Consider the following 12,959-nt stretch of genomic DNA (forward strand, 5'->3'; position numbering starts at 1 on the left):
TGTGTGTGTGTGTGCATGTTGGAGGGGGAGGCTGTCCTGCCCTCTGACACCGGGTGGGAGACCTGGCTCCCAGCCAGGCAATTTATCCAGATTTATTGCTCTGAAGGCAAATGTCTGCAAGGCTGCGCTCATCTTTGACGTTTTTCCCTTTGAGCTGAAACAAATGCAGGCACACACAGCAGCAACAAGCTTTTTGAAACTTTTTGTTCTTGACAAATATCAGTCACATATAACTGTTGCCACTATTTTATGTCAGTCAAGATAATCCTTTAAACTTTATAAGTTTTCACTGGTTGATAGTAAATGCATACTTTTCTTTCTGCTAACATAAACAGTGTTGGAGGTCATGAACTAATTGTAACATTAATTTGAAGTATCCAGCTATCCTGCCAATAAACATCCTGCTGCACTCTCTTAAGTTATTTCAAAACCATTAGCCTTCCCGGCAGCGGGCATAGCATACTCTCATATTATTTCAAAATCAGTGACCTCTGCTTTTGTTGGAATCTTGTTCCACGGGCTGGATCACTTTACATGCTCATGCCTTGATTCTTGGGAAGGCTTGGATAGCTGTGACCATCTTAAAACTATCCAAACGATACTAGAAAGATTAGAAGTGTGAAAGTATGGAACTTGATCGGTCTTCTCGGTTGCTGACAGTCAGTGTCTTTAAAAAGTTCAGCAGGTCAGTTCATCCTACTAGAACTAACCGATTGACAGCCATGATAATGGCTGATTTTCTGTTGGTTGCTCTTCTCTGAAAGTGAACGGACTTGGTGATGAGTTGCTTTAGATGATGGCAGTTTGCAGGTGTAATTTATGATAATTTAAGTTTCCAGTAAAGCATTGTCATATCTTTGCTGTATTCCTGTGCTATATATGCAATTGTATTTTCTCTGTTTAAAATGTATCAATGCATTGGCTTAAATAGTACACAAAACGCACAAAAAAAGACCTTTAAAAACTTTATTCCTAACAATATGCTCAAGATCTTTAAACACTTTGTGCTGAGTACAATGAACACCATATCTCCCACAAATCATAATGTATCCGCTATTTATAACCTTTGCTCTATGACTTTCAATGGCTTTTGTTTTGCTCGAGGGGCCCTTGTCTTTAAGGTTAACCTCACACAGCAGGCTGTTATGGAATGTGTTTAATAAGAATACCTAAGTAAGCCAGTCATTTATTTAAAGTGTAAGACCAGTAAATAGCCCTTGAGCTAATTAAGAGTAAAAGGCAGTTTAGGACGGCATGGTGCAGGAGCTATAGCGGTTCTAAGTGGCTGGATTTACAGATGTCTAAAAATGGGGATTTGCTTCTAGTCCCACCCCATGTCTGGAGGCATGAGGTTTTATTTTCGTCAGATCTGAAGTCTCTTTATTGAATGTTAAATGAGCCACATTAAAACTGCCTGACTTGGAAACCGCTATCTGTCTTGGCATAATGTGTAATGTTTTTTGAGGTGTGCATCTGTACAGACTTTAAGATCTCTGTAATAATACATTCCAGTTCCTCTCCATTACACCTCCATCTGCAAATCTTCTATGAGTCTGTGGAGTTCAGTTTTATCTAAAATAACTGTATTTTAGAGACACAACGCAGCCTTTCAGACATGCCTTCAGCCAAACCAGGGCCAGCTTCTAATTGTGCTCCTTCCGAGTCTCGATGATTTGATCACAAACCTATACAGCTGACAGTCATCCACTATTCCATCTTCACTCTTCTGAAAGAAACCTCTTTTGCTTGAAAGGTCATCTTGAGCCAAGGCCTTGTGGAAATATTTTACTTGCCTGCAGGGAATCCTTTTCTGTTTGAAGAGAGTTTTGTAGTGTTTCACACAGCGTGGGTGGGAGTTTGTCCATTTGGAGAACGCTGATTATTTACCAGACAGTGCTTCATCTCTAAAACTAAGGATTGGATATTGCTCTTGAGACATGATTATTGATTGTGTCTGTGAAACATATGGTTAGATGAGGTGACCCCTATGTGCTTCCTCCCACATAGCACTTCATACAGAGTAGCAGCATATGCTTCAGTCCTTTTCTGCCAAACTGGTTAACTCGGCCACGTATATCTTTGCCAAAGCTGTTCCAACACAGTCTATCATAGCCTAATTTTGTCTATTGTTGCCCAGTCTAACTCAGCTCACTCCTCCTTTGCTCCCCCTCCCTGACTGGTCTCATTATTAAGGTCACACAGAGATCTGGCAGGTTTCCTCTGCTGGGATGGCAGAGCACTGTTCTGCTCGAGCCACGGATATCCTCAGGAAGCCCTCTGAAAGGGGTGGGCTGTGCCCTCTGCCCTCACCTTCCTCGACAGTCTTCCCCCTATTGCCTATCATGACCAACACTACATCTTTTAGCCAGACTTCTGCTGGCTCTATGTTTTGTGGAATTCTCCACTGCAGTGCATCCAACATTTTCATCATTTTCCAACTACTGTAGCTGGGTGATGCAATACGGCACATGAGCAGCACCCCCTTTGTCTTTTTCATCCACCTGTCTTTTCTTATGTTTTTCCAAATTTCTTATATCTGACTTCATCAATCATTCACAGTCTGTTTTCTATGATTGGTTGGCAGTAGAGTGACACTACTGGTCCAGGATAAAACAGGGATGGTCAGATCTTGGTCTGCTGTTTGAGGAGCTGGGGAACTGGGTTGAGTAAAGGGTGCATTACCTCCTGTTGCTTTTATAATGATTCGTTTGTGGACTGTTTGACAGGTGATCTCTGCGGGTCGGGTTTAAGATGGTATATCCATGACTTGTATGAATCCGAACAATTCTATTTGTTCTCTTCTTGATGAAACAAGTACAATGCAACACAATACAAGACAGTTGGGGGCGATTTCAACCTGTTGCACCTGTCCTAAGGTTGCATAGCAAGTGAAAATGATAATACTACTGATGTTCTAACATTACATCAGATGCTTGGCTCTATTGTAAACGGTTGTCATTGTTCTTTACCCCAGAGAATGGGTAGTCACAAGATCAGCTCTGTAACAATAGTTAATACCATGTACACTACCATTCAATGCCTGCATAACTGAGCACCAGTACGATGGCACGGTCAGGAATGTGAGCTCAAAGGGTGGACCAGAATAAACATGTTAGGCCTAGAACTAATGGCTTTTAGCCTTTTTGGACGTCTGTCTAGTTATAATAAACAAACACTTTCTTTGAGAGACTTTGCAACATGATGTGGAAAACATGAATTGAGTGTAAACTGATCACGAGATTAGCTGTGTGCCTTGGCAGGGAGTCCAAAGCACGTAAGGAGACCCAAGTTATCAGCGGCTTGCATGCTGGCTGTGGAATTTTTTAATAACTTTGCAAGATATTGGTTTAATGGTGTGCCATTCAGATGTGCTAAATTGTCACTTCAGCAATGGACTGCACATTCTTAGCAGTGTGTTTATCTAAAATAATAGCAGTTTGTTGCCTATCTCAAAGTATTTATTATGTGAAATGTAAAACATAACACTGCAGTGGAAATATAATCTTCAGGAAATGTTTTTCCACCAGATTTACCTCAAAAAGAAAGAAAAATCACATTGGCAGAGCTATAACTCGAGCTCAGTTACTGCGCTTTCAGACCAGTGCAGTGAACTGGAATGATTTTTATAGTGTGACCAGTAATGAACTGGTCAAATCAACAACACTGTTAAGAAAATATAAGTATGTAAGATATGTCATAATTCTATGGCTTATTCAGTGACGTGTGTGCTACTGCAAGAGCAGACAATGACTGCTTTATACTGACGTACTGAATATCTGAAGAGACGAACTTCTGTGATAGTAAGAATGCCAGGGATGCCATGGCTAACTGATTAAGTGAGCAGCTACTGAATGTTCATGCTGTTTGCATTCTCATGTATGCAACCATGCTGCTTTTGTGAGCATATAAATCTATATTCCAATACTAAAGCTGAAGATATTTGATTGCACGTCAGACCGGGAATGAAATATTATTTGTATTGGAACTCTGGCCTTGATACTAATCATCTCCAAAGCAATCCTGAATATTGTGTAAATCATTTGGTAATGGCTCAGTAGCAATCATATTACACATTACTGAAGTATTTATCCACTGTGGTGCCTTACTGCCAGTAATTTGTGTTTTGATGGTGGAACAACATGGCAGCCACTAGCTCACAGTGATTACGGCTTTTACACAGAGTAATACTTGTCACACATGTCTTTATACAGCAGTATCCCATAACATTACTCAAAATCTTCTCTTTGTTTTGAGTTACGTAAAGTCTTGGAACAGAAGAGACATGCAACACAGTTTTTGTTCACCAAGGTCTGACAAATTTCAGCTGCACATTGGGAGTAGACAGTTCGATTAGGCTGACATTATCTTGGGCTTGACCAGTAAATGGCACACACACTCTTTACTGTAAATACACACAAACTCACTCGCGCATTCATGCTTGGGTGTTGCTTTTGTGTATGACTATTGTTGCTATTGTTCGAGTTAAAACTGGGAGTTGGCCTCCCTCACATCCAGGGTGGAGAAGCAGTTACGTCAGCTTAAATGCTGTTGGTCTCCATTTTAAACATACCTCCATGATACTAAATGTGTTAATTATGTTTAATTAATTTCTAAACCAGTTTCAAGGGATATTTTTAGAGAGAGAACTGTTTTAAGGGTTATTGGTTAGCTTACTATGCCAACAAACAAAGAACCATATGCTTTTCAAGTCAGATAAGATGTGTTAGATTTAATACTCATCCATAGAATCTCTCTCATAGATGTAGATTTTTTTCTTCCCAGACTCCAGATGTTTTATCTTCCCCTCACCCCACAGTTGCCCTAGTCAGCATCCCACAAATCATCCCTTGTCCAGCCTCTCCCCTTACCCCCCCCCCGCCCATTTCAACTGAATGTGAGGACCACTGTCAGATCCCTCCAAGCTCTTCCACCTATACTCCCACGTTGACAGATTCTCTCTAAAATACGGACTAAACTCTCACTCATCTGTTGACACATGCAGTCAATCTTACATCCTATGAAAATAGTTGGTTTACCTATCCTAACACGTTCCCTCGCCCGATGCAATTCTCCTAAAGGCACTCTCTACACTTGTTTTCACGCGTGTTCTCATAGTGGATATACATAACTCAGCATATGCAGTATCATTTTACAAGGTGGTGGTGTGAGGGTCAGCTGTGTTGGACCCTCATGAGCTCATGCCACTAGAGAATTAAAGGAATCCCAGTTATCTACGCACACACGAGTCTTTGCACACACGTAGATGCATACAGTCACAGACACACAACAGTTTGAGAACAGCAAAGCATGTGCAGCTTTACCTGTTCACGGCCGGAGGTTTACATTCAGGGTTCCTGTGGGAGCGGGGACAGAAAAATTACAAAGCTTGATGCATTAATTCTGCCGCTCTAACCAAACAAATCTATCAGTGATAACACGAGCTGGAGTGGCCCTCTGTCAATCCAGAGTTGGCGTAATCTCGGCATAGGGTTCATTCTTATCTTTGGGATGTGGCAACAAGACCAGCAGAGTCATTGCATGTGTACGGTGATTAAAACATCTTGGAGTTCTGTAATGAGAGCGTGCTTTCAGTCAATGTGAGGAATGAAGGGGAAAGCATGTGTCTGCTCAGGGAGTGCTCCCACCGGGAATCTCAGTCATTTCGAACCATATGTCTGGCCAGAACAGGATTTCTCAAGTAATGAGAGTGGGAGGATATATCACAGCCAGCCAAGCTAGACTTTTTGAGACAGAACATAGTGTGTTTGTCAGTGATGTTGTGTTCAAAGCACAATCAGTAAATACCCTTTCATAACTGAGTCCACTGAGCTGTGTTGTATATGATTGGCCTGCATCAGTTTGTTTTGGTCCGATGTTTTTGAAATCGTCTCCATGCATGTGTGTGCATGCTAATGTGTGTTCACAGGGGCCCTATGCCCCTGTGTGTGTGTGTGTGTGGCACACTCACTCACACTCACAGTGATCCATTCATTTGTGGCCTGGCACTTAGATAGGGAGTCCGGTTGAGAAAGACAGAGACTGAGAGAGACTGTTCGGACCCTGCACAGTGACTCAATGCTAGCTGTCTGCCTGGCACAGATTAGATCAACACTGATGAATATTCAACAGTTGGCCATCACTGCCAGAGTGGCCTACATTTTTACCAAGGCAGGAGATGGGAGTCAGTCTTCTCACAAAAGTGATTGCTCTACCTCTTGCAAAAGTTCTTAGGGGTCTAATTCAAGGAATAAATGCATTTTTCAGAACAAAAACTTCTTGAATTCAGATAATTTGTTTTCATTTCAGTCTGTATTCCAAACCTGAATGCAGACTGGTGTGAATGCATCTGATCCCAGCTAACTTCATTATCCTCCTTATATATTATATTTTGATAGTTTGTATTCGCTGACTTGTTTTCATAGAACCCAAGTTTGATCCCTCTACACTATTAATGTTTCCAAAAGCAACTTAGAGGGCAGTCCTCGACATTATATCCAAAGGGTATTCTGTTAGGTAAGCTCTCTACTGTTTGGAGTACAGCTTCCTCCCTCAATCCTAAACACATGTCTTCCACACAAAGACAGGAACTGTGCTGATCTAAACTACAGCTAACCGGAAGAGTTCAGCGAATGTCTGAGGAGGTAAAGGGCATCCTTGATATAAGCCTTGACAAAGAGAAAATCCACGACCAAACTACAGCCCGGCCAAAGACACTCACAGAATGGGACTCGAGAAGAATGAGTAAACGGCCAAAATATACTGACCTTTTATTGAGGGGTATTTTTAGGTTTTTCTTTTTGTATGGAGTGTGTGAGTAGACTGGCGCATGAGAACAACACATGCCTCAGTACATGTGTTTTATCTGTTTGCACTCGTTGCACCAGATTTTAAATCAGTGTTGCCACCCACATGCAGATTCATACATACTGTCCCCATCTTCTGTCCAAGTAGCGCGGTGTTGGAAATGGTAATGTGTGAGTGAGGATGTTTGTATCCCTGTGCCACCCGCAAGCCATGCTAGGTTTACCCAAATGCATGCCTGTAGGTACCTTTTATACACCACTAATTGTAACTGTATGTGACAGGGGTTTTATAAAGCTGTGCTTAGGGTAACTGGAGAAGAAGGAGGGGATGTGCTTGTCACACGGTGTACTAACTTGATCAGGCTTTTTTGTTTCCCGAAGCACTGGTGGGATGTTTTTAAAGTGATAGAAGCTGCTGTAAAGGAGAAAGTAAATTATAAGCCTTTACTGTATGTTTAGTTTTTTCCTTTGTTTTTATGTGAAGTTTTTACATGTTGAAATAACGACTTGTCCAAATGAAGTTTTTGCACCGACAGCTTGTTTTTTTTCTGTAGAATTATATAATCAGCTTTCCTTTCTCAGGATGTTGCAGTTCTCTGGCTAAACTGATTCTCTCTCTTCCTCTTTCCAGGATGGTTCTCTGGGCAACATAGATGACCTTGCCCAGGAGTACTCTGAGTACTATAACACCTGCTTCAGTGACGTCAGCGACCGCATGGAGGAGCTACGCAAAAGACGAGTCTCCCAAGAGCTTGACATGGTAAGTGCAAACTCCCACAAAGCTCTCTCTCTCTCTCTCTGCTCTTTCTCCTCTCTCATCTCTCTCTCTGTTTCCTTCTCTTCTCTTTCTCTCTTCTCTCTCTCATCTTCCTCCTCTTTCTCTCATACCACACACAACACACAACAACACACACACACACATATATACAAAAGAGAAAGACCTTACATAGCAACATGATTTGAGCAAAAACAGCTGTCAACCACAACATTTCTTGCTCTCTACTCAGTTTGCATGCACTTCAAATTGCTTTGGACAAATGATCTTTTTTTTTTGCAAATCCTTTAATAATGACCCTAAAAATCCCCCTTTTAGACTAGTCTCATAGCTTTACAGAGTGTAATTTCCACAATCTTAGCCAACAACCTGGCAAGGAACAACGGCGACGAACCATCATGAGTGTGTGCTACCATTTAAGACTTTCCCCAAAGGCAGAATGCATTTTCTGGAGGTCCACTGGGGGTTTGGGGGTTCTTTTCACAAGGATGTAGGGTAGTGGGGCACCCCTTTGGTTGCCAAGCTGCACACAAATGCATAAAGGAATGCTGCTGGTGCTTCCTAGCTCTGTGAAGCACACTACCCAGTGGGTCCAAAAAGTGTTGAGTGTTATGCTCACTTTATAATTGCTCTATGACTTATTCATGGTGAATTAACTTGGTTTGAACCCTTACAAAACGCTATTTGTGCTCAATTTCTAAAACAAATGACTGCAAAAAATTGCTACTTGGTTGTATTTTTCAGTCTGAGGCTAGCTGCTACTCTACAGCACAGATCAGCTTTAAAATAAAATGTCTAACTTAAATAAAAGGAGGCAGTTAGGTGTTACAAATGTAATAGTACTGCCTGACAAAATAATGATCCAGTTCCCCTTCCACAGATTTTCCTCATGCTGATATCATGTTACCTCAGCCTTTCTTATTTTAGCCGTTCAAATTTTCTCTGCTTATACATTATTGTCTGCCATTACTGGTTTTCTAGTTAAATAGGATGCCTCTTCTGCTTGAAGGCAGCCATGTGGTTTTGGTTGGTTTGACAGGTTATTGTGCTCTTCCTTTTAATGACCGCAGGCAGACATCCTGTTCTCACAGCTATGAGGAGAGGAATTGGAAAGCATAAGAAAAAATCATAGCTGTGGATACGTAGATACATTTTGCATCTAATCATAGGTTAAGTGTTCCCTCTGTGTGGCAATCGTCTATGGTTTGCCATCCTGTGAGTTTCACAGTAATGCGGATAACCTCTGGCCATTTATAGTTTGGGAAGGTTTCATCCTGAGGAGATAAAACAGGCGAAGAGGAAGCAATCAAGACAGAGTTTGCAGCCCATGTGTAAGAAGAGAGAAAAAGAGCTGACTGGGCCCTAAGCCTGAAGCCCAGCACAGGAGGATGTGAACAGAGGAAGACGAAGGGAGGAGGATGAGGGGAACAGAGTATGTGAGAGCCTGCAGCTGTCCCCCCACTCTGCAAAGTTTGGCACCAAAATATAGGAGAAGAGGGGAGAAAAAACATGAAGGAAGGAATATGGGTCAGACAACACCTTATTCAAAGCTCTCAGAAGCGCAGTATCAGCCCACACTATATGGATTGAACTTTGCCTTGCATTGTAGTCCTTTTCTAAAATTAGGTTTGGGAATAGTATAATAGTCTAAAGCAGCCTATTCTATACCAAGCTACCAAGGGTAAGAGTAAGTTAAGACACAGTTCCATCTCTTATAATGTAATACTGTGAAAAAAAAGAGTATCGATGGCAAGATTTCTTTCCATTTAATTTTTCCACTGAGACTCAAAGGCTGTGGAACTGTATTTGTAAAACTAGAACAAAAAAGTGAACTACATTATGAAAGTAATACACAAGCAGAGATGGGGAGAAAGACAGGCAGAAGAGACCAAGATGAACTGAAAAAAACGAGAAACCAGTGCGACAGAGAGTAGTGAATGACTATTGTGTTTTGTGAAGTGTGTCCAGGAATCAGTGGCTGCAAGCCAACGTCATGCAGCCGCCTCCCTTAGGACCAATAGCAGATGGTTAGACAAGGTCACAATGTCCAAGAGCCACGCTAATGGGGAGACATTTAGTAAGTGGCACTCCTGAGGGACTTGGCCTTTAGGGAAAGACCTGTCACTTGTAAAGGGTACAGGATGGTGGGTGAAACAATCATGTCTCCACAAGATCTACTCCCTCTCCAGTCATTGTCTTTCTTTTCGTCACTACTAAATTTATAGGTCAGCTGTTTTCTAATTTTGACGGCTAACTTGAATCACCTCAAATCTCTCCTACTGCAACTTTTTGGGACCAAGAAGACTACTCATTCATGCCAAATCAGCTTTGACAACACAATTGGCAATTTGCTTTGATAAAATTCCCACAAGAAAGCCCCGCTGTCTATTTTAGCTATAGTCAGCAGGGTAACACCAAAGAAAAAGAAGAAGCCACCTTTAGGTTTCTGTTCTCCAAAACGTTCTCAAGTTGACTCTTACTCCAACTAGTCTACTGATCTTTTTGTAATGGAAACCTGGTTTCTCTGGGGGTTTTTGGCTCCTCTATCGAGAAATGATCATGCAACACTAACATTTTTACACAAATGTGCGGAGCTTAACATTTGTGTTTGTTTTCACTTGAGAGGCCTCTCAGTTAACAAAGTGATGGCTGTCTGTTTTAGTAAAACGTGGATCTCTCCCTATTAGAAGCTGATGATGGAGTCTCTCTCAGAGATGCCTATCTTTGTACCCACTTCCTGTCTGGTCTTTGCTGGATTGTTCCTCTGTATCTTCATGTTAGTTTTATGAGTTGCAGGGACAAAGGGGGTTAAATAAACATCCCCCTTTGGGAATGTGACCTATGGATTAGCGCTACCATGCACAGTTTCCCAGAACTCCTATAGACGACAAGAGTTGTGACAGTCTCACTGGCATGCTGATTTGGTGAGACACAAGGCTTGTTGGTAGAAGTAATGGGAAATATTGAAGCAAAGAGTTCAGCAACTTACACAAAATTTGTTTTTTTAAATGACAGCTGAGTGAAAGGTCATACCAAATGATTAAAGTTCAGTTGCTGTCAGTAACATTTAGAGCATTTACTGCTATTTTATATTGTTTTGCATTTATTATATCTTAAATATTTTACCAAAACCACAAACGTGGTATGCAATTCGCCTTATCAACATACACTTATAAGCAGAGAGATATACATTTCAGAGTCAGTCTTAAGCAAGCCTGTTGGAAAATCACTGATGTAACTGCCATTGATACCATTAATAATATGTGTTCTATCTGTTGTCTCTTCAACCTATTTAGAAAATTACCCCCCAAAAAATCATGCATGACTCAGCCCATTGTGTTTACTTACATTTCATTTCCATACTTCAGTTACAAAGAATAAAGCGTTTGATTGTATTTCATTGCCCTTTTCAGTTCTTATGCTTGGTTTTAAGAGTTTTGTAGGAGTGCTCCTTTTTCAAGATGAGCTACTTGTCTTTTACATATGAGTTGGAGTTTTCTTTTCACCCTGAAGTACTATTTCTCTTTGCCCTGTCTATGATTCTTGTGTCAGCCTTCTCAAAAACATATATTTTTTTATATATCAGGATAGGTGCGTTAGTCCTTAACATTTACAAAGTTCAGAGAGCAAATTTAAAACTGTTTGATCTATAGATATATGAATAAGGGCTATTTATCAAATCTGTCTGTTACTTTCTTTTGCTATCTTTTCTTCAACACTGCATTTGTTAATGAATGTGAAAACATGCCAAAACATGGATATAAAAGCTACAAGAGGGATCCCGTAGACCTGCAGAGACCGGTTATTTCGGTGGGGATAATCATGTATAGCCGACAGAGAAAAACATCAAACTAGATATTAGCATGTCTCTCAAGCCACAGCTATGGAACAGATGAAGTAAATCAAATATAAATCAAGGATAATTTTGGAATTCGTGGTTGTGGGGCAAACCTTTTAACACATTTCTACATGCTGTAAGCCATAATGAGACATTGCAACAGCATTTGTGGTAATATCCTTGAGAATAATTTGAAAGTCATGGATAAACAAGGACGCCTTAAAGATTAAATCCTTTGATGCTTTGACCAAAATCCTTCAGTTGTTGGTCTGTTAACTTCACAATCTAAACACTTGACACAGAAATGCCTCAGCTGGTGTCAGATTGATCTGTTACCCTCAGGAATGCTCTGGAATGGTTTTTTAGCTGAGTAGCTTGATAGTTGGGGGTCAAGACTCAAGTACAGACTTGTTTTGTTTTGCCATGAGGTGAGGAACAGTGTGCCTAATGCACTAATGCCTGCATGAAGTTTGTTCGTCAGAGTGGGTCAGTTCAGCCGGGTTAAAACTACAGTGTAGAAGAAAGGCAAACTGTTTTGAATTCTGCTGCTTATTTGTCCTTTCTTACCTTCAGGCTTTTGCTCAGAAACATAGCCACTCAACATGCTTCAGACAGCAGCCTTTGTTGCCATAGGATCACTTTCAAATGATGTTTGCATAGCTCCATTATTGGTGTAACCCTTGTGGAAAGCAAGTGGTATATTTGCAATTTTAATGTATGATTTATTAGTCAGCATTGGGATCATGACTCTGTCATTGGAATGTGTAATAACTCTAGTGTTTGTCTTGAAATACCAAAACAATGATGATCCACAAGGCTTAGGAATGCTTCACACTGTAGAAGCATGCAGGCCTGTGCAGCAAGTATGTACGTATGCGCACACACACAGTCTCACAAGGCCTCTGGAAGGGAAGCGAGGTGTTACTGAGTGCGCTGATGCTTTTCTGTTTCTCGTAAATTAGTTTAACCATGAAGCAGCTCAGAGGTGGCATGGCAGACTCTGGTAATACTGCCCACTGAGAACATGTATTTCCTGCTTTTGTGTGTGATATTTATCTTGAGATCTTCCAAATGAGCCGGTTCCACAGGCTTGCACCCAGCCGTACTGGCCCCACCGATAACATGTTTTTGGGCTTGCACCAGGCTTTCCAGTTGGTGTCTATCTCTCCACATGTGCGATCCTACCTTGCAACATTTGCCTGCCCACATTTACCCAACCATGCCAGTTGGCGTACCTCCACTAAGCTACCTGGTCTCTCTAGTTTTGCCGCATATCTGCCTACTTCTGCTCCTGTGCTTGGCAGTAGCTCCACTGTGGGAACTCATGCCTTTGATGGGCTCTGCAGTCATGTTTGGACTAAACTGCTGCTTTTCAACACTAATCTGTATTTCTATCCTTTCCCTCTCATTAACAGATTCTGGTCCCGCTGTAGCAAAACAAAGTATAGCTATAGCTTCTGGGTTAATGATGGAAAGCAATGTGGTGCCAGGAATTAGTCACTTTACAGGAGCTTTTGATGCCTCTTTTGTGTGTGTGTGTGTG

At 41.3% G+C, this 12,959-nt stretch overlaps 1 protein-coding gene across 5 annotated transcripts in view; it reads left to right on the top strand.

The window, feature by feature from the left end:
* The window catches only part of sash1a (SAM and SH3 domain containing 1a), a 156,023-nt gene that overhangs the window by 109,102 nt on the left and 33,962 nt on the right, over window positions 1-12,959 (top strand). For all 5 annotated transcript variants that reach the window (XM_035678360.1, XM_035678355.1, XM_035678356.1 and 2 more), the window contains exon 2: window positions 7,435-7,563. In XM_035678360.1, the coding sequence (XP_035534253.1) occupies window positions 7,435-7,563 (129 nt within the window). The remainder of the gene's footprint in view (window positions 1-7,434; window positions 7,564-12,959) is intronic.

The sequence above is a fragment of the Morone saxatilis genome, unplaced genomic scaffold, assembly GCF_004916995.1.
Source record: "Morone saxatilis isolate NCDOM2014 unplaced genomic scaffold, NCSU_SB_2.0 Contig7, whole genome shotgun sequence".
NCBI classification, from domain to species: domain Eukaryota; kingdom Metazoa; phylum Chordata; class Actinopteri; family Moronidae; genus Morone; species Morone saxatilis.